The sequence below is a fragment of the Gekko japonicus genome, unplaced genomic scaffold (assembly GCF_001447785.1).
Source record: "Gekko japonicus isolate JY-2015 unplaced genomic scaffold, Gekko_japonicus_V1.1 scaffold15, whole genome shotgun sequence".
NCBI lineage: Eukaryota > Metazoa > Chordata > Lepidosauria > Squamata > Gekkonidae > Gekko > Gekko japonicus.
This window is the reverse complement of record NW_015165830.1, coordinates 1,019,191-1,042,024: the sequence shown is the minus strand read 5'-3', so window position 1 is coordinate 1,042,024 and position 22,834 is coordinate 1,019,191. Positions and strand designations below refer to the sequence as shown.

The following is a 22,834-nucleotide window of genomic DNA, read 5'->3' as shown; positions in this document are numbered from 1 at the left end:
CCTAAAATCACAATAGTTGGGTGAGCATCCAACACTATAAGGTCAGGTGGCTTACCATTCACAATGATGGTCAGGAGGCAGTCAAAGAGGGGCTGCAGTCGCTGGTGCCCACTAGTTATGATCTTGTGAAAGACCTAGAGTGAAGAAGAGCAGGCAGAGTTACAGTGCTTGCTTCTGTGGTGCTGATTGTCAAGATACATATGCAGTGCCAGACATTATCCCGGTTTGTCACGAAGCAGTAATTTTATTTCCTGCCCACCTCTCCCCAAAAGATTTCTGCCTGATTAGAAAGGCACAGGCACTGGCAAAACAAACGGACGAGAACAAAAAAGGGGGGGGGAACATTGCACCCACAATGATAAGAAGATCAGCGTGTGTCCCTGTAAATACAGGGATATCCATTGGTACTCGCACAGAATAAGGCTTGTTCAGGCGAACTCCGAAATTTCTCTCCCCACTAAGCAACAACAGGATGAAGACGCCAATATGCGTAAGCCCAACCCGAGCTGTGAAAAGAAACACAGTGTTGAATACAAGTCACTCATTTGGCCAATGGAGACATCCAGTTAAAAATAAAAACAAAAGGTAAACACAGAGTACAGAACCCTATTGCTGTTCAGTGTGGTACCTTTACCGCCGTATGTAGCAGGAGAGTAAAGGCGAAACTAAGGATTCAGCTAACCCACAACTGCCCTCTGACACCCAAACACTTTTGTCAGATGGCAATATGTACAAATTTGATTCCCACTGTAAGGAAAACTGTAAACATATCCAAAGACTGGCACAGGACAAGAAGAACAACACAGGTCTCTTGCTTCTTATCTAAGATCACTCAAACAATAGTGGCTGAATCTATGAAGGGACAAGGAAAGTCCAATTGAACCTGTGAATTCTAAATTCATCAGGCTTCTGGAGTCTGTGAACTCAGCCACGCTCTCACACAGGTCCTAATGAAACACATTCACCTTTGTTGTTTCATCTGCCCTGAGCATCTCCCAGCTGCCCTAAGCATATCACAGCTGCCATTTAAGCCACTGCATGCAACTTTACCTATGCTAGCACACAGAGGCCACTGATCAAGGCAGGTTTGCCATCCAAGCAGTTGTTTGAGGCACCAAATCAGAAGAAGATGGTGACATGCAAGGAGGCAGCAGAAGTGGAATCTGTCTGCCATCACTGGATCTCAAGTTGTTGCCACCCAGCAGGATCCATGGTGGGCTCCGGAGGAAGTGCCTTTCTATGCAGCCTGCCTTTGATTGTGCTAGTGTGACAACAGCATGAGCAGAAGCACACACGCTTCTCGAGTCTGCCACCTTAGATCCTGCTGGGGGGCATGGGAGGAGTACAGTTGGGATGATTCACCAACTTGAGCCAGCCCTGGGGCTATATACAAATGCAGACTTTTCATTTTTGACTTATTCCCACAAGCACAACCATATGATCACAGTCACTTTATGTGACTGCAGGCCAACTGCAGGTTTGCCCATTATATTATTTCCAATATGAGGGTAATGAATGAATGAATGAATGAATGAATTTTTAAAAAGCATCCAGCCTTTCAAACAGAAGCATAAGCCTACAAAACAGCCAAGAAAACTTACACTGATCAGCTCTGGCATCATTCAGGAAGTACAGAATTGGCACCAAGATATCCAGGACATCACTGCTCTTAAGCACAAAGAAGAGAAATTTCTGAAAGAGAGAGAGAGGGAAAAAGTCATCTTCTTTACACAGCTTTTTTTCTTTAGAACATCTGCATAAGGCTCAGTGGCCTGCCAAATCAAGTTGATGCTCCCATGAAACTATGTCAGTGGAAAGGAGAAAAGAATGCAAAACCAGCATGTACAGAAGCAGGAATTTCATATTTAGAAGTGTGGCTTATGAGAAATCCTGCCGTGGGCCCAGCAGGAAGAAGATTAAATCCCGGACTTTATCCAGAGCAATCAAAAGACCACTCTGAAAGGAGTTTCTCTCTGTTGTGAGGAAATTGTTGACCAACTGTCACCATAATGGCAGACTTTGTCCACGCAGGCAACATTAAATGGAGGCTTTCCCAGGTGTCAGGTGTGCTGTATCAGCAACCTACACCTGGTTCAAGTTGATGTCCATATGGACTCTTGCAAGCAAAATGAAGAATCAGGTAACGATCAGCAGCAGCAAGACTGGCAAGATTCAAAACAGTTAGCGACGCATGAATCCCCCACATTAATTAATACTTCTCACTTTTGCTAATCCTCCTCCACACCCACGTCATTGCTTCCATTGCCTGATTCCACGAGAAGGTTTCCCATGTCCCCCCATCCAACTGCAGCGGTTCTTTTCTGGTCATCTCCCTTCTGGGATCTGCCCCTTTCACAGATCCTAGTCCAATAATCTAACTACTGCACCTCAATGGCTCCCTTTGTCCTCTTTCCATAAGTGCTCATCTCTGTCCCATTCTACTTCTCAACACTATCAAGCATGTCTGTACCTTGTTGAAATCACAGAGCTTCCAGAAGAGAACCAGGAGTTCCTGATGGAACTGGATTTTTTTGGTAGAATTTGGCAAGTATGTCTGAAGCAGTGGATTGGAAAGTAGACGGGCCATTCCTTTTAGAATGAACTGGAAATCCTGCCAATACAGAGTATGTAAGTAGAAAACACAGTTCGGGAATTAATGCACTTTCACTAAACAATCAAAAGAGAAAATAGAACCTTACCTCTTCTCTGTGTATCCTAGACAGGTAATTCACAAAAAGGTTGTCTGGTCCTGGAGGCTGCATTAAAAGGAATTTGAATGTTCAGCTTAGTTTTGAATACTACAGTAAGGGCAGATATGAAAGTGCTCTGAATTCTCTGGCAGACTTTCTCATCATATATTGCAAATGTGTTGACAAACCCTGAAAATATAAAGGCCATTTCCCACTACAGGAAATAAATAAAATGCAGGCTGCAGTAATTCACTGTCCAAAATCACAATCTAAAGTCTCACTTGTTAGGTGTACATTTTATTCTGTAAAAAAAGTATTCTTCTTCAGAGCAAGTTGCCTTAAATATTCCAGAAGAGAATGCAACTTTCTTCTTTTCTTATGTCTTTCTTGAGATTAAAAACTTTTTTTGAAACCTGTAAGGGTATTCCATCCTCTTCTACTACTCCTTGCCATGACCTCCCATGGGTTAGCTCTGGCCAAAGCTTGTAAAGTCTCTTACTCAAGTCCCTCTATTAAATGCAATCCCTCCCAAGCCATTTTCTGTCCCGTGCCCTTTTTCTCTTCTCGGCTCCATCGTTTGTTCCCTACATTCCCCATGCTTAGCATAGGACAGCTTATCATCTGCTAACTGGGATGCTATAGACCATTTCCTATACATAAATAGTGTTCAACACAAAAAGTGATCCCTTTTCCAGTTGTACAGAGGCTTAAAGTAGCATGCAAACTCACATGTTACAAACTGTCAGATATGGTCTGGGTGTTCTGTGCTGCAACTTGATTCCCAGAGAGAGACCAGTCCAACTCAGAGTGGGGTCACAGTGTGCAGGACAGGATACTTATGCATTTTTCTCTGTGTTGTGTTTGCAACCTGAAACAGCCCTGGGAGACCACCATTTTGCCCTACTGGGGAACCATAAATGTACTGATGACTACAGGTACATCTTTCAATAGGGCAAATATGTGCTCCAGGGGCCATTTCAGGATTTCAGGTCAGGAAAATAATGTGGGGCAAAGGAGGATTAAGACGCCTCTCTGTGCTCCTAGTCCAAATTGAGGATTTCTGTGTTCGAGAATTAAGTTTCCAATTTGGAACTCCCAGCGCACATCTAGTCAACAGTCTGTGTCTTTCACACTGACACTGCAACGTGTGAATGGTTCTTAGTATCTATAGAGAGGGGGCAAAAAACTGCAAAATTGCTATGGTCTCATTAGCAGAAACTAAAAATGGATTAACTCAGCAAGTATGACACCAACAAATGCTACCGGAAGAAATGCTATGTGAAAAAATGAATTTAACAAACATTCAGAGGCAAATGCCTATAACAAAGCTCCACACCTTTCTTTAAAGAAAAGTGGGGTGAAGGGTCAAGGATGCCTAACTCTTTCTTGCCAGCCGTTTTTCATTCCAAATCACCATCCTATGTTGCCTCTTTTGCCCCTCCCCCCATTGTTCCAGGAACTGTTTGCCCTGGCAAAACACATACCTGGAATTTTTTTTTGGTGGGGGGGAATAGTTGGGGGCAATTTGGAGAGGAAGAAGTTGCCAGAAAGGAAATGGTTAAGCACCTCCATTACATTCATGGCATACAACAAGTTGTTTTGTCCTCCAAAGATTATGAAGAGTGAGATTCTTCATAACCATCTTGGAAATTTTATAAGACTGACAGCTGAAAACCATCCAGTTCTGGAAGACTGAGTACTGATTAGACCCAGCAGGACTATTTCAGTACTGGAGACTCCCAGAATGAGAGCCAATTAATTTTGACACTCAGTATAGAAAGTGCTTCTTTTGTTTCTACTGTCTCTGCTATTTCAAAATAATGCAATACCTTTTCAGCACACTGTGGAAGTTGAAATAAAAGCAGATAAAATAAAATACTTTTCACTGCAATGTGTGAAAAGACCTGAACCGAACTAGTCAGCATGCAAAGTGATACAGGACAAGGATCCAGAGTTGGTTAGCTCAGTTAGGTGTGCACCGCTGAAAGAACACTGGTGTCCATGCCACAGAGCCACCACAACTGCTGCAACGGTCTCAGCAGCAGTCAAAGACTGACATGAGGTCAGGAAAACCCAAGGCTTCCGAGAGACCTGATACACTGAAATCCGCACTATTAGAGGGGAGAAAAGCTCAGGCTGCATCTGGATGACTTGCTAGCTTTGTGTGAGAAGTCCCTGAGAGACAACCAAGGACCTAGCCTACACTGAACCATTTGGAAGCCTTGGGCTATTGTTTTATGGGTTATGCTTTCTCCTTTAACTGTAACTGTGTTGCTTTTCTTTTAAAATACACATTATTTTGCTTAAGTTTTGCCTAGGCTCAAGAACACCATCTATCTTTGCCTGAATTGTCCTTAGAAAATCTTCCTGCCGGTGTCTGATGGAAAGTCCTTCAGACTGCCCATCTTCACCACTAACTGATTTCTAGAGTCACTCGGATAGAAAAAGTGGTTTTGTTGGTTGCATAAAACCCCCTAACCAGATAAACAGATTTAGACTGTTCTGGTCTTTGCAGTTTGAGGGTACTGTCGTAATACACGCTAATGAACATTTCTAGCCAGAACTCTTTTTCCTGTTCTATATCACATTCCATATATATATGTATCTACAAACTTCTTTGGAAAAAGCAGGCAGCATCACCACCACATAAAGGACGAGAAACACAGCTAAATCTGGGACACACTCACATCTGCGTCATCCATAACCGTTCCAGTAGTAGTGCCGTCTACTGTAGGACTGGAGCTGGTGGACGTATCATAGTCCAATGTGACTATCAGGACTTGGGCAGCCTGCTCCACCAGAGGTTCGCGATAGTCCGAGAAGAGCAAGTGGTTATAAGGGATCCCGTAGCCCACTGGATCATAAGCACAGATGATATTCAAGAGGGAAGTGAACAGTGGTAGTGCATGCCTGAAAAAGGATCCAACATGCTCAAAAAAGACTCCAGAAAACAGGTCTGTAGTGCTAAAAGCCTTCCAAAGAGAACCAAACTTTCTACAAGATGTACATTCTACTAGCATTGATCCAGCGCAGTGTGGAAGCAAGGCCTATGTACCACAGAGACAGTAAGGGTTAGTGAGAGGAGAGGGGAAGCGACTTTCAGGTATTGTCTGAGGATAACCTTCCTAACCATTTGAATGAATGAAATTATGTTCCATGTATGCAACAACATAAAATCAGGTCCAAACCATTATTACCTATATCTTTCCTCAAGTACATGCTACTGTTGCAAGGATCTCATTTAATTGCAGAATGCAGTTGCCTACTGGATAGTAACAGTGTTAGTAATAACCAGCACATGTGTTTTAAAACATATCCTTTCCACAACAAATTAATAATAATAACAAACAACAAACACTATTATGATCTTAACCAGGGGTCTTGTTGTAGAAAAAGAGCTGCCGGAGCTCATTAGCATAACTCATTAGCATAACTTATTTGCATATGCCACGCCCCCTGACATCACCGGAAGTGACAGAAGGCCACACCCCCTGACATCACCGGAAGTGTGTCAGAAGGCCCGGCTACTTACCCTCCTGCTTCATCCTCATTCCCAAACGGAATGAGGATCGAAGCAGAGGGCGGGGTAAAGAAGGGGGCGGGGCTTCACCACGTGACCGCCCCGCCCCCTAGAGGTTCTCTTCCGGAGCTCCGTACCTGAGAGCTCCCCCCCGACTAGAGCCCTGATCTTAACAGTGTATTTATTTTACTGCTTTAGAGACCAAGCCCCACCACCTATCAAACAAATACCAGCATGCCCATATTGCTCTTTAATTTTTTTAAGAAATGGGTAGGTAAGGAGAGGCAACACTAAGAAAGCCTCTCCCCACACAAACAAAGGTCTTCGTATAGGGAAAGGACACAATCCTTACATTGGACTTGGGCAAACAACAATATACTGTAGATCCTCTGGGAATGGGAATATGCTTTTTCTAAGTTCTGATGCCGAAAAGTATGACATTCAGGGGCACAGCTGGTCTGTACATCTATACAGGGCTTTTTTTGTAGAAAAAGTCCAGCAGGAACTCATTATTTATTTCTTTTATCATTAGCATAATAGGCCACACCCAACAGCAGAAACTCATTAGAATATTAGGCCACACCCCTGACAGCACGGCTCATTCGCACATTAGGCTGCACCCCCATGTTACCAGAAGTGTGGTCATCCAGCCACACCCACCTTTTGCTTCTTATCCTGTTTACCTTGTTTGTTGTCAAAACCCAGGGCTTTTTTTGTAGCAGGAACTCCTTTGCATGTTAGGCCACACACCCCTAATGTAGCCAATTCTAATGAGTTTCTACTGCTGGGTGTGGCCTGTTATGCTAATGAGTTCCTGCTGGGTGTGGCCAACTTGGGAGACGGCCGGAACTCCGTTCCTGTGCGTTCCTGCCCAAAAATAGCCCTGCATCTATACACAAGGGAGATTCATGTGAGGAATGAACAGGTGCCCCTGATTTCCATTCTACTCTGTCACTCTATTATTATGCCTTGAGTTATCCACAAAAGACATTCAGAATGTTGATAACTGATTGTGTAGATGTGCCCATACGCTTCGTTTACCACACGATTTCTCCCTTTGAATGATTTATTATTTTGTCTCACCTCCAAAAACACACCTGCAGTCCAGAGCAGAGTAAAAACAAACCTCTTTCTGCTTTCACAGAAGTAACTCATTTTCTTCATGAATATTTATGTATTATGCCTGTTTACCTCAGCACTTCAGTACAGATTCAAAAATCAAGAATCCCACTTCTACAGAAGAAATACATTTCTGTTTCTCTTCTGCATTACCACAGGACATAACTCCCATCTACTCTGACACCCTCTCCTCTACTTTGAATCCACTCAGTGTTCCTCACAGTGGAGATTCCAGAAATACTGTGAGTTTTGATATTGATATGATATAGAATTACAAAATTCAAGAATATTCAATAAGAATTTTGTTAAGCACCTCAACTGCATAATTGGAAAGCTATCAGTAATCAGTCATTCATTATGTCAACTAAAGTAGCAACTGGAAAACAATCAGTAAACTTCTAAAAACAACAGAGGCAGTAGCAGTTAACAAGCCTAATGAAGTGAAGTAAGCCACACGAAAAAATGGGAATTCATACAACTGCCACAAGAGGGCAGTATTCACCAGGCATTAAAGAATATAAATCAAAATAAGCAAGAAAAGTATGTAAGTGTCTGACGTCTCCATTCCGGTAAATACTAGAGTCTGCAACTGCGAGCCAGGCATATGGAAAGTTTGTCTGTTCACCTTCCTTATACTGAAGTACAATGAACTCAAAATTCCTGTAAAAGGGAAGTCCCTACTACTGGGGTAAAACATATGAGTTGTAGATCAAGTTAAGCAAGTATGGACATTCTTAAAGTAATGAAGTAATGAACACACAGGTTTTGAAAGCAACCACCAGAAAAGGGAAGAAAATGGAGGAAAGGTATAGAAGGATTCTTCATAAAAGGATAATAGTTTGAATTAATTCAGAAGAGATACAAAGGATATATCACAAGCAGTTAACTACCTCTTACCTGTTCTCAGTGGAACAGAAGAACTGGACCCAGGGGTTAGTGTTGCTGCTGTCTGAGGAGGGTGGCAGATACATAACTTCAGAGAAACATGTCAGCAAAAGTTTCAATAGCTCTGTCCTGAAAAGGCGTATAAATGAAAAGTCTTAGGCTGCTGCCATGTGGAGATTTCACTCCAGTTGCATGTCTAAACTGGCATGGGTTTTTTGGAGATAAGAATACGGCCGAGGCCAATGGTGCAAAATCAGGTAAAAATATGTTTTATTACTCAATTAATTTTCCAAAAATTCTCTATGCATTTTGCCAAAAGGCTTTGTCAGGGGAATCCATTCATCTTGCAATAGTTCTTCAAAAAGAGTAAAAGATCAGTAGGACTGAATAATAAGGTATATTTTTACCTGATTTTGCACCACAGGCCTTGGCCCTATTTTTATCTCCTGTGACTGGTGTGGCTCTTTGTTTTTATGTTACTAATGGGTCTTTTTGAAGCATCCATACAACATTGTCCCTTACCCGTCCACTTTCCATGTTTCCCCTGCTTTGCTAATATCTCTCCCAAACCTGGTTTGGTACAAACTTTTGGAAAGACTATACAGTTCATGGATATAAAAGTGTGCATTTTTTGCAGCTCCTGCTAACAGTGACATTTTCCTTCTCTGTCTCCCACAGCCACCATTTCTCCCCTGCCGCCACCACCCCCAGCCCCAAAGAAGGGCTCTGTTTTTAACTGGTAACTGACATATAAGTATTGCTTTACATTGGCAATTGACATACTGCCAGTGGTTAATGCTATAGCAACCTATCAATTACTGGCTTAAAAAAAAAAAAAAAAAAAAAGCTCTCCAAAAAAGTGTAAGGAAAGCTACCAGGGAAATACTCTGCTGCTGCTGTGAATGCCTCTGCATTTGCAGTGGCAATGGAAGGCACACTGAAAGGTGTTGCCTATATGTATGCAGCCTGGCTGTGTGCACCTATGAGAATGGTGTGAGCAGCTATATCAGGGACTGTTTTGAATGCTTGGCTGTATTATAAATCTGTCAGCCTTTCATCACTCACTGGCTACATAACACGTTTTCTTATTTTGACACTCAACTAGTCATTGAGTAGCTTGGGGAGGATCTTTCTTTGACCACTGAAAATGTACATATAATGAGGTTTCAGCTTTTTCCTGTTTTGTTGCAGTAAGTTTCATTTTACATTGTAAGTTTTTCAATGAAGTATTTTAAAAGAAGCTAGAAGGAGCATTAATCATTCTGCTCACCTGGAGCAAGAGGCCCCAAAATACATGCTACTGATCCCAATTAACAGCTATTAAAATGACAAGTTACAAAGATTACATGGTGATGTCACCTGATTGGTCCCACCCATCTGCAGAATACAAACGGTAACAGCAAAAGATGAAAAAGAGAACAGCCATTCAGGAATCAAGTAAGGCCTGTGCATTACAAGAACTATGGGCTCATGCAGTTTCATTAATTAACAGCTTCCCAATAACATCAAACAGGTCTTGGCTTGCATGTTCTTTCAAGCATCATTGACCAGGAAATACAGACTTTCCTCTGTGAACAAGGATCTTTAAAACATCATCATTCCCAGCTTTCATCACAGTATGAATTCAAGCATGTTGCCCTCAGCAAAGGCCCACTGGGAACGTCACCATTCTGTTTCACACTAATTCTGGGTAGTGCTGATCACCCATGCCCATACCTTTAGCTCACCCTGCTCACCTATTTAAATCATGGCTGTAGCTGGGTGGTGGAGAATGAGCAAACCCAACACCAGCTTCCCAAATGTATTCACAGCTATCAATTGCATGGATATCCTCAGCTGTATCCTGGGGGGGAAAGCCAGGAAAGAAAGATCAATACACATACCAACAGAGACTGTACAAACATAGGAGACACTTGGTATTTTACCAGAGTAGATATTATCAAGCCTCTCAACTGTATGCATTGATATGATAAAGATAATAAAAGGACTACCTGCTGAGGACATCTACAATATGGATGACAAGTGGAACCATATGATGCCCACAGTAACTTTAACTGAGGGCTAGTACAGGGCTTGACAAATCCCAGGTATCTGGCCATCATAATGTGTAGAACTTTTATTGAAGTACCTAGAATTTTCAGCAAGGATTTTATTGTAGTGTCTCTTAGCAATTCTCAGTGGAAACACAAAAGGTTGGATTGAACCAGTTTTCCACTGGTGAAAAAGGGAGGAATGGGTCCCCTTTGACCAAAAAGGTGCTGTTTGAAATCATGATACAGCATGGATGAAAGGCAGGTGGAATAGGAGCTGCAATAGAGAATTGACCAAGACTGAGCAAAAAAGCTGGCTGGAACTAACCTGAAGGTTATTTACAATTTTGCATCAGAAAGAATTGTGTTTATATATATATATATTAAAAAAAAAAGTCCCCTCACCGTAAAATCAAAGTCCAGGCCAAACCGCTGGACCTAGAAACACGAAATTTCGGGAGAGTGCTCCTACCATGATGTAGGTGCTCACTAAGAAGGGATTTTTAGAAATTCAACCCCTAAGTGGGTCAAAAGGGGGGAAATGTGCTCCCCCCATTGATTCTTATGTAGCTGCCAGGCTGCTGCCTCCTTGCACCCCCACTCTCTGATTGGTCAGCTGCAGAGCTCAGTGTGCTGAGGTAAAAAACAACAGTTACAGGAGACTACAGACAGCTAACGACAGTTGAAGAAATCAGGAATGGCCAACAACCACCTGAGAGGTGCAGTAATGCTGCTGGCCCAGCCTCTCTGATGGCTTCCAACACACTCCCCCCACCTCCTACACCTAACAGGCAGTTTTCTGTCAGGTGCAGCCCCACCTCCACAGTGGCTTCTAATACTCCTCCCCCCTCTCCCTCCTACACTGGACATACAGCTGCCTGTCAGGTGTAGGAGAGGAGGTGGGATGGCTTCCAACACACTCCCCCCACCTCCTACATCTAACAGGCAGTTGTCTATCAGGTGCGCAGCAGTGGTTGCAGGGTACTTAAAGCCATTAGGGAGACCGCCCCAGCAGTTACGCCTTAGTGATCCTGCTGGCTCCGCCTCCACAGTGACTTCTAATACTCCTCCCCCCTCCCCCTCCTACACTGGACAGGCAACTGCCTGTCAGGTGTAGGAGAGGAGGTGGGATGCTTACAGCCACCAGGGAGGTTCTCAAAAACATTGCTCACAATCTGCCTATAAATAGAATGGAAACTGACTGTTAATAATTCTAAATTTTGAAGCAAACTATACATTGAAAGATCTATCTATCTACCTCATACTACTTCATAAGTTATTCGTTTTAAGCAGATTACTAAAATACAGGAAAAGCTAGACCTTATTTGAATGGCTGTGAAAATCTATCACAGATGCATAAAATTTTTAAGCTAAAAGACTGATAGGTCTGCTACTATATTCTAATAAAAGTTATAATGTTTCCTTTAGCACAAAGGAAAAATTAAAACATTTCTAGGCTCAGAAAAGTAATTACATTCAAAGGTCATGCGATACAAGGTCTCTACACTACCTGCACCGCAATTGTATACTCTGAAGATACCTCCCTTGCAAAACTCTAGATGGTAGGGTATTAAGTCACGCAAACATCTATAGTGAGGAACAGTCAAATATAAGCAGTAGCTGGGAAGCTCTCCAGGTGGAAGAATACCAACAAATTGAGTAGAACAAATACATCGTGCTCTACAGATTGTACTGTTATAATGTTTCCCAGTGGGAAACATTAAGAGTCCTCTCTGACTAAGCTGAGGTTGCCCTCTGGGCTGTCAGAGTGCATAATTTTAATTTTAAGGGGGAAAGCCTTCAGCCAAGCCCAAGCTTTAAGAGATGGTTGTCCCAATTCAGCTCAGAGGGCTACTCCCGCTACACAATTTGGAATTCTGCAGATGGAACATAAGAATTTAAGAAGAACTGAATCGAAGGACTTTCCTATTTTGTCAATCCAGATACCAGCCCCATATATACTTTGCACAGCCTTGTCAGGGGTCATTTCCTGCAGGAGCGCACAGGAGCGAAGCTCCGGCAGTAAAGAGCCCAGGGGGCAGGAGGAGGAGGAAGAGGAGGAGAAGAAGGAGGAAGAGGAGAAGATTGGATTTATACCCCGCCCTTCAGTACCCAAAGGTGTCTCAGAGCGGCTTACAAACTCCTTTCCCTTCCCCTCCCCACAACAGACACCCTGTGAGGTAGATGGGGCTGAGAGAGCTCTTGACAGAAACTGCTCTTTTTTCAAGAACAGCTCTTACCAGAGCTATGGCTTGCCCAAGGTCATCCAGCCAGGTGCAAGTGGAGGAGTGGGGAATCAAACCCGGTTCTCCCAGATTAGAGTCCATGCACTTAACCACTACACCAAACAAGCCCCACCGCCTGCTCCCAGCAGCCCTCAGTCAGAGCAAGAAGCAGCCAGGTAAGTTGCAGAGCCCCCACCCCCACCCCCCAGTCCAAAACAGTCCAGTGGCACCTTTAAGACCAAGTTTTATTCAGGTACAAGCTCTCCCTCCTCTGCGAGGACAGATCTGCACGTTCCCCCCCCCAAAAAAAAATAGCTAGGAATCCAAAACAGTCCAGTGGAGCCTGAGCAGTGGGTGTTGCCTTCTGCCACATTTCCGATGATGTCAGGGGGTGTTGCATATGCAAATAAGTTATGCTAGTGAGTTATACTAATGAGCTCCTGCACCTCTTTTTCTATGAAATGACCCCTGGTCTTGGTATTAAACAGTTTGGTAGCAGCTGGGATATACTGAGCCCCAGATGAATAAAAGAAACAACAGATAATATTTGATGTCACTGTAGCCAATCTTTTAACATGAGCAGCTTGCACTGACCACGTTAATCTCAGGGCAAACCAAACCCAAACGTATTTGAAGTAGGGGGACTTCATCAATATCATTACCATGAATTTTCCACTTGTAGTGTACATGAGATTTTTTCCCAAAAAACAACTATCTTGGATTTTTGATAGTTAACTATCAGGCATTCTTCCAGACAGGCTGCTCTGAGCCTGCTTTGCGGGGAGGGTGGAGTATAAATCTGATTATAAATAAATATTTTTTTAAAAAAAATAACAGACAGAAGCATCTATCAGAGAGGACACTCCTGAATGTTGTTCTTGACAGAACTGTATCACCAGCAAAAAGTAGGATAGAAACATTAATGTTACCAATGGATGAAGAGTAACAGTCCTGGGTAGAGACAGCAGAAATCATATCATTGATATATACATTAAACAATAGAGGGTCCAGCACACACCCCTGACACACTCCCTGTGGTAGGGAAATTATATTGTAAAGTTGTCCATCTAACCCATAGCAGACTTGTGCAATGGGATTAGAATACCGAAATCTCAATCAAAGCCTTCAGTCTCTTGTCAACAGATGTTAGTTTTTGGGCTTCCAGTCAGGGAAAAATGGCGATTTGACGCACCCTGAAAGTGCTCAGGGTGGACAGTGGTTCCTTATGGCAGTTTGGACAGTTATTCAGTCCAATGCGGCTTCCCCCAGGTAGGGGGAATGACTGGCAGGCATCAAGACCCAAGAGAGAGTTGAGATTGGTGTGATCAAGCCTCGGAGGAGGCTTGTGTTACACTTTGATCCCCTCTCCAGAAGCGGGCGTTGCATTCAGCACTAAAGGAGCACACCGGGCTGAGTTATCAGCATAAAATCACCATTTCCTGACTTCATGAAACAAAGGGGGAAAATTTGGAGCGACGGAGACAGTGCGAAAACCAGAAATAAACAATCAAGGTAACGATTACGATTTTACTTACCGGGAGACAGCTGAAAGCGCATCTAGATTTATCCGGATGAGCGATGATGAACTTTAATAACAATTGAGGAAAATTGGACACAAAAAAAGCGGATAAATGAAGCGAAATTTCAATAAAAAGAAAACTGTTTAGCATTCCTGAGGCAGCAAGAGAGATAAGAGACAAAAACTTACGCTTAAGAAATCGCGAGAACAAGAGAAGGGGAGGAACTGAAAGAGATTAAAAAGGCGGGGTTCCGGGAGTGAAGCAGAGAGAATGCAAAAGAGATGCAGGACTGCGGCTAGACAAGAACCTGGAGGACCGGACGAAGATTGGACAGTAAAAGAGACGGACAGGAAGAAGAGGGGGAAGATAGGAGGGACGCCGGAAGGTAAGAAGAGGAGCGAATAAGCGGATGGACTGGAAGTGAAAGAGAAAAGCCTACTCTGCATTGTAGAACCATAGAGAAAAAAGCCCGACATTTTTGGGAGGACTAATTTTTAAAATTCAATTTTTCGACCAGGATTAGACATTTGAAAGAAGTAAATAGTGCAGTTTGGTTAAGCGCATAAAGGGCAATCGAACTGTGTCAGTGGTAGAGACTTGATAGCTTTTAATAACGGATTTAAGACAGAGACCGAGAGCTGCGTCGTTCTCGACTCCGAAGATGACGAAGGCTAAGGATAAAGAATGGCAAGCAGCAATGGAAGCTATGGAAAAGAGGATGATGGATGCTATACAAGATTAGGGAAAACATATGGAGGAGGTTCAAGAAAAAAATATGGCCACAATGAAAGAGCTGGTAGTGTCAGAAGTGGCTGACCTTAAAAAGGAGATGGGAGAAATGAAAAAGGAGTTTCAAGGTTTGGCACAGAAGTCTGCTGAAATAGAGAGAAAAACACAAGATATAGACCAGAAAGTGGAAACTGTGGTGAAAGAAAATAAACGGATAGACACAATGATGGAATATAGAGCTATGCAGACATATCTAAGATTAAGAGGGGTGGAAGAGAAAATAGATGATGACATCCGTAAAAGAGTTATTACAGCCTTTGCAGAGTATTTAAATGAAGAATTTGATGACATTGACTTGATCTACAGAGTGAATTCAGCTTATGCACAACAGAAGAATCTGCCAAGGGATGTGATTGTTCAGTTAATAACTAAACGGGTGAAAGAGGTTATACTCAAGAAACAATTTACTGAAACTTTAGAAATGGAAGGAAAGAAGATAATAATAATGAAAGAGCTTCCCAGAGTAATCATCCAAGACAGAAAGAAATTTAAGAGACTTACAGACAAATTAAGGCAGTTGAACATAAGATATAGATGGGAAATTCCACAAGGAGTAAGTTTTAACTTTCAAAGTCAAAGGCATACGATCAAGACAGCAGAACAAATGCTTAGATTTTTGCATGACAATGCTAGAGACTTTGGAGATAAGTAACGACATCATGATGGATTACAAATTGATATCGTGGAATGTAAACGGACTTAATTCACCCCAAAAAAGAAAAATTGTGAAACATTGGCTGGGAAAATGTAACATAATTTGTCTGCAAGAAACCCATACTAAAAAGGAAGATTTTAAATATTTGGTCGCCAAACAACTAGGAAAAGAATTTTGTTCACTGGCAGAGAAAAAGAATAGAGGGACTGTGATATATATCAAAAAGGAATTTGAACCTAAAGAAATTTTTAAGGACAAAGAAGGGAGATATATTGCAGTGGAAATGACCATGCAAAAAAAACCAACTTTAATTGTGAATATCTATGCCCCTAATGGAGCCAAGGAATAAAAATTTGAAGACTTTACTCAAGAATTGGACCAGGTAACTTATGATCAAATTGTATTACTGGGAGATTTTAATGGTACGATTAACAACAAACTGGATAGGAAATTGAAGAAGTCAGATGAAAGGATAGGGAAGTTACCAAAAGTTTTTTTTTAATTGGCCAAACAAGAGAAACTGGAGGCTATTTGGAGAACATGGCACCCAACAACTAGGGATTTTACATTCTACTCAAACAGACATGATTCCTTTTCAAGGATTGATATGATATGGATGACAGGTGATTTAGCTCTTAAAAACCCAGAAAGTTGAAATTATGTCGAAAGTAAACTCAGACCATAACCCAATATTATGGTTATCAAAAGAAGGGATAAAGAAACCCAGATGGAGATTGAATGAAGATTTGTTGGATCAGCAAGAGATTGTAAATATTATAAGTAGGGAAACCAAGTCATTTTTTCAAACAAACTTGACTAATGACGTACAGATACAAACAGTCTGGGATGCTTATAAATCATTGAACAGTAAAGAAAAGAAAAAGAGATTGGAACAACAAACTATGATACTGGAAAAAATCAAAGTAAAGGAGAAAGAGTTGAAGAAAAGACCAGGGAAAAAGAAAATAATCAAAGAGATTCAAATTTTACAAGAGCAATTGAATACATTGATGAACCAAAAAAATTATTGGAACTTGAAAAAGTTACAACAGAAATCATTTGAAGGGGAAAATAAACCAGAGAAATTTTTGGCGTGGCAATTGAAGAAAAGACGGGAAAATAAAATAATAAATAAAATAATAGAAGGCAAAGAAATTGTGGACAACAAGGGAATTAAAAAAGCATTCTTTAAATACTATGCAAACCTTTTCCGGAAGAAGTCAATTGATAAAGATAAAATAGAGAAATATTTGGACAAAGTAAAGTTGCCAAAAATCTCAGATGATAACAAGGTAATGTTAAACAATCCAATTACCAAGGAAGAAATATACAAGGCAATTCAAGAGGCAAAACTAGGGAAAGCTCCGGGACCAGACGGATTTACAGTAAAATTCTATAAGAAACTTAAAGAAGAGCTAGTCCCGACTTTTGAACTCTTGTTAAAAGAAATAAGAATAACGAAAAAAGGTCCAGAATCATGGAAAGAAGCAACAATTTCACTTATTCCTAAGGAAGCTCAAGATTTGACAAATGTAAAAAATTATAGACCAATTTCTCTTTTGAACAATGACTATAAGTTGTTTGCGAAAATTATTTCGGAAAGGCTTAAGATATATTTGAAAGATGCCGTTGAAGAAGAACAAGCGGGGGTTTTTGCCTAACAGGCAGATAAAGGACAATTTAAGAGTGGCGGTTGATGCTATTGAGTATTATGATAAGCATCCAGAAAAAGAGGTGGGGTTTTTTTTTGTAGATGCGGAAAAAGCTTTTGACAACTTAAATTGGGACTTCATGAATGTTGTGATGGAAAAAAGTGACATTGGAGAATCATTTCGAAATATAATTGAAGCAATATATTCGGAACAAAAAGCAGCATTGGTGATTAATACAGAGATGACAGACCATTTTAAAGTTGAAAAGGGGACGAGGCAAGGATGTCCTTTGTCCCCATTACTATTCATATGGATATTGGAAGTACTGCTGGGACAGATTAAGGAAGATAAAGAAATTGTGGGCTTAACCAACAAAGGATTTTCCTATAAGTATAGAGCTTTTGCAGATGATGTAATGTTTATGGTGGAAGATCCTATACGGAATTTACCGTTGCTCATGGAGAAAATTAAGCAGTTTGGAGACTTAGCAGGTTTTTATGTGAATAAAAACAAGTCCAAGTTGATGTGTAAAAATATGACCAGTGGGAAGCAGGAGGAGCTGCAGAGGTTGACACAATGTGAAGTTGTCAAAAAGACTAAATATTTAGGTATAGATTTGACAATGAAGAACATAGACCTCTTTAAGAATAACTATGATAAACTGTGGTCCCAAATTCAACAGGACATGAAAAAATGGGACACACTAAATTTGTCACTTTTGGGGAGAATATCGGTGGTTAAAATGAACATTTTACCACGTTTGATGTTTTTATTTCAGACAATCCCAATGGTGAGAGATGTAAAGATTTTAAACGCTTGGCAAAGAGAAACTTCAAAGTTTGTGTGGGCCGGGAGAAAACCAAGGATTAAGATGAAAATTTTATGTGATGCAAAAGAAAGAGGTGGATTCCAATTACCAAATTTTAGACTTTACCATGATGCTGTTTGTTTAACTTGGTTGCAACAATGGATTATGTTAGACAATAGAAAATTGTTGGCGTTAGAAGGACATGATTGTAAGTTTGGTTGGCACGCCTATTTATGGTATGGGAAAACGAAAATGGATAGTTTTTTAAAGCACCATTATATCAGAAGAACATTGTTTGATACATGGACTAAGTACAAAAGGTTTTTTTCTGAGGAGAGACCACTTTGGATAGTACCGGCAGAGGTTATAAAACCTTTTTCGACACATAGAGGAGAGGATTGGCTACAATATAGAGACATTTTGAAAACTACGGGAAAGACGTTTGAAATGAAAGCAGAAGAAGATATAGACTTTAATTATGGTTATTTACAATATAGACAGATTCATGATTTGTTTAAAACGGATAAAAAAGCTTTTGGGTTTAGGAAAGTATATTATGATATTGAAAAAGTATGGTTGGAAGGAGGTAAAAAGTTGATATCTAAAATGTATAAGATATTGTTACAATGGTATACAGAAGATGAAATAGTTAAGGAACAGATGATAAAATGGGCAGTTAATATGAACAAAGAAATACGAATAACATCTTGGGAATTTTTATGGGAAAATGCAATGAAAATATCAATGTGTAGTAATTTAAAAGAAAATTATTATAAAATGATGTATAGATGGTATATGACACCAAAAAAGATTGCAAATATAAATAGTAATATGTCAAACAAATGTTGGAAGTGTAAAAAGATAGAGGGTTTGTTTTATCATATGTGGTGGACATGTGAGAGGGCAAAATCTTTTGGAATGAGGTTCATGCGGAAATGGAGAAAATTGTGAAGTGCAAGTTCAAGAAAGAACCAGAAATATTACTTTTAGGACTTATAATGGAAGAAGTCAACATGGCGAAAAGGACTTTGATGTGGTATATGATCACAACTGCCAGAATTACTTATGCTCAATGTTGGAAGCAGGATAGAATTCCTGAAATTGAAGAGTGGATAAAGAAATTGCTCTTCATGGTTGAAATGGACAAAATGACAAGGAAGCTTAAAAATCTGGAGGCAGAAGAGTTTTTTGCAGCTTGGAAAGACTTTAAAGAATATTTAGAGAAATATTGGGATGTTAAGAACAACTTAATTTGCTTTGATAATTATTGAAGGTGAATAAAAGTAGAAAAAAGATTAATGTATAAGAATAACAGTGAAAAGATATGTTACCGATAGATTGTGATAGAGGTATAAGACGATATGGAATGAATTTAAGATATGGGCTGGAGGTTGGAGCACTGTGGGAAGCCCACTGTGGGGAATAGGAGAAAAGGATATATGACAAATGGAAATTGTATTTAATCTTTTATTATATCCTAATAAAATGTTTTTTTGGGGGGGGAAACAGATGTTAGTTTTAGCTTGTGCCACAATTGGGCATGGGGTACAGTATCAAAAACCAACTTCATATCCATGAAGCCAGGACCAATGCATGCTACACATGCAAGAGCTGTGGAGGGAGGGATGATGGGGTCAGGGTTGGAATGCAGGTTTTAAAGTCTACTTTACATGACATCATAACTTGGAGAAGGCAAAGTTGAAGTTTAGAGGTCTGACGGATAAGTAATTTCTAATGTAACTATCTCATGAAAGCATATTGCTGAGCTGTGCCTAAGCTAGGTTAGAATACCAATGAAAGAAACAAGATTCTTATAACTTCTGCTCTCCAGCAGACCATGAGAGAACATGTAGTCTTATAATTATTATGTTGGCTGAAGGGTCTGAGAAAAAATAATGGGGACAGTGTCACTTGAGAGGCTCCAGGCTGGGAAATACCTGGAGGGGGGGGTAGAACAGGAGGAGGGTGGGGCTTGTGAAGGGGAAGGACTCCAATGCAGAATAATACCATAGAGTCCACCTTTCAAAGCAGCAAATCCCAGGAGATCTCCAGCCATCACCTGGAGGCTGGCAACCTTACTTGTCTACAGTAATAAATTTCCTTAACTCTTTGGTCAATCTGTACCAAGCAAATCCAATTTATTCTTTGTAAAAGCAGCAAAGACCCGTCATGGAAGAGAGAACTTGAAATACTAGTAGAGCGATAAAACAAGTTGTGTCTGCACTCTACTGTTCTACAGCTCTGAAACAACATGAAGTGGAAACAGACTGAGAGGTACAGTGTTCCTCTAATAGCAGGGCGATAAGAAATCAACATTGCTTTGGATCAATGTAAATTCCCCAGCATAATCACTGCTGCTAGACCTTAGCAATATATTCATTTATTATAGCAGATGCTTCTGGATAGCTCACTGACTGACCTTTCAGAAAACTCTACTGTTTTCAGGCACATCCCAACAAATGGCAAGACATAGACTGCAAATGCAACATTAATCAGGGAAAACTTCACATACAGTGAGCCACCCTTCTGCAGCCAACGGCTCTACAAACTCCTCAGAGAATGCGTGAAACGATGCTGGGGAAGGCCTTATTAGAAATTGAACCCTGTAGCCTAACTGGCCCAAACGACAAATTATTCAACTTACCACGTTTTTTCGATGACTCTGGACTGTGAATTCAGGGCAGAAGAGCAAATCTGCGACCGCCAGAAGCAATGATTCAGCCAAAGGCCTAGCATTTTCATCATCTTCATCCCCCTGCAGAACAAATTATAGCATTTTCAGTGTGAATTTAGCTGTCATTACAGAGCAACACTACAAACAATGAATTTTTGAGGCAGAATTTCAATGAAGGTGGAAGAGATCGTTGGGAAAGCAGAAGACACCAAGAACTACAAAAGGAAACATGGAACTACATCATTTGGTTTCCAATAATAATCAGGATTCATCAATAAATTCAAGATACTGCGAATCTGGGAATGGGGGTAGGGATGCCAGTCCCCAGCTGGGGGTGGGGGAATCCCCCGATTTTGAGGGCTCCTGCCCACCACCAACTGGCTGTCTGGTGGGGGAAGCCCAGCCCCAAGAGCAGCCACCAGCAGCCACCCCCTCCCTCACCTCTTGCAAGATTTCAAGGGCCCTCCAACTGATCGGCTGGAGCACATGCCTGCTGATCAGCTGAAGAGCCGTTTAACACTTGCAGGAGAGGAAGAAGAGGGGCGGCGAACTAAACTGTAAGCGGCGAATTCGCCACTTGGAGTTCAGGCACCAGCAGCCCCACTTGTAAAAAGCATTTAAAGGGATGATTTAAATGCTTTTTACAAGTAGGGGCCGCCAGCACCTGAACTCCAAATGGGGAATTTGCCACTTGCAGTTCAGGCTGCCTCCCTAACACGATGACATCACTTCTGTGTCACACTGAGGATGTTCCTGCCCCCTCCAGGGAGTGGGGAGTGGGGTACTGGGGAAACAAGGCATAGGAAAACAAGCATATTCAAGAGATTGGATCAAGTTATTGGTTTGTTTTCATGATCACGCTTTTTTCTTTGCCCTCCTTAACAAGGGAGCTCTTTTTGCAATTTGGAGATCTTCCATTTACTGAGATAAAAGTGATCATGAGGATGGATCAGGAGCACATTCAGAATTATAACAGACCACCAGTGAAAGAGAGCTCGCTGCCTCTTAACTTTTCATGTGAGGCACTACTTCACCAAATGGCACATTGCTATATGTTAGAATAGGCTCCATCCAGAAACAGTGATAAAGAAATAGGGAGATACTAAAGCCAGAATGGGAGAAAAAAGTGAAGACAAACAGCAGTTACAATAAGACTCCTAGTTGAGCATCTTGAAGCTGTGCATTTATTTCAATATACAGGCTGGCTAATCCTTATTAGTCAGGGCAGGTAACGTTTCCCTATTGCATGGTTCCTTCAAGCACTCCAAGAGGTAATGCACTATCAGTATATCTAGTTCTCAGCAATCCCAGATCTATGGATACTTCAATCTGGAGATTGGAGCCATGAACAGACAAAACAGCTCTTTCTACAAATCTGAGAAAAGCCCCCCGTTTGCAGAAAAATCTGAAATCTTTTTTTTAAAAGCCACCTGGGGTTTTAAAAAACCAAAATAACAGAAGCAGCACCTGTAGTTTTAGGAAATAAATGCCTTCTGGGCTATTGCAAGGCAACCACAACACTATTGCTAGCTGAAGCCTTGTTTTCTGTCAGTAAAAGGCATTGCCATTTCCAGTGCGGTTTTGGTCTTTGAGGGAGGACCAGAGGTCATTTCGGGGGGGATCGCAGTTCCCCCGGGTGAGGTACGGGGGGTGGGGCACATGACGAAGCCCCACGCCCTGCTTCCGGCCCTCATTCAGCCAGGGGAGGACTCATCAGGGCCAAGAGTAGCAGCAGACACCAGTTAACTTGCTACCACCCTACTTGCATGACTCACCCAGGCCTGGCTGCTTGCTACTGTTCAACAGCAGGCACCTCACGAAAAGCAGTGTTGTGCAGTGGCTAGAGATTCAGACTACTATCTGGGAGACGCAGGTTTGAATCCCTGTTCTGCCAAGGAAGCTCAATGGGCTGGTCACACACAATCAGCCCACTCTACCTCAAAGGGTTTTTGTGAGGGTAAGATAGAGAGGAGAATGACATAAGCTGTTTTGGGTCCCCATTGTGAAGAAAATGGTGCATAAAAGTAAATAAAAAATATAGCTGAAGTTGAAGCACAGATAATAGGTAAGTTGGTTGGTTGGTTGGTTGGTTGGTTGGTTGGTTGGTTGGTTGGTGAGTGAAAAGGAAGCAAGGAAAGGTGAAAATATGTGGAGGGGGGAAAGAGGAAACAGTGCAGAGAGGAGGGGCTGCGGTACCTGTAGGTTCCCCGCCATGCAACCATTGGCCAGCACTATACAGTTCAGCCAGACTTTTCCCAGGAAGAGGC

At 41.5% G+C, this 22,834-nt stretch overlaps 1 protein-coding gene across 1 annotated transcript in view; it reads right to left on the bottom strand.

Annotated features, from left to right (window-relative positions):
* The window catches only part of HID1 (HID1 domain containing), an 85,866-nt gene that overhangs the window by 25,024 nt on the left and 38,008 nt on the right, over nucleotides 1-22,834 (bottom strand). The window contains exons 4-13 of the mRNA XM_015410745.1: nucleotides 22,315-22,317; nucleotides 20,538-20,648; nucleotides 9,951-10,057; nucleotides 8,227-8,343; nucleotides 5,378-5,600; nucleotides 2,700-2,756; nucleotides 2,471-2,611; nucleotides 1,602-1,692; nucleotides 355-506; nucleotides 56-134 (exon numbers count right to left, since the gene is read on the bottom strand). Coding sequence (XP_015266231.1) covers nucleotides 56-134; nucleotides 355-506; nucleotides 1,602-1,692; nucleotides 2,471-2,611; nucleotides 2,700-2,756; nucleotides 5,378-5,600; nucleotides 8,227-8,343; nucleotides 9,951-10,057; nucleotides 20,538-20,648; nucleotides 22,315-22,317 — 1,081 coding nt within the window. The remainder of the gene's footprint in view (nucleotides 1-55; nucleotides 135-354; nucleotides 507-1,601; nucleotides 1,693-2,470; nucleotides 2,612-2,699; nucleotides 2,757-5,377; nucleotides 5,601-8,226; nucleotides 8,344-9,950; nucleotides 10,058-20,537; nucleotides 20,649-22,314; nucleotides 22,318-22,834) is intronic.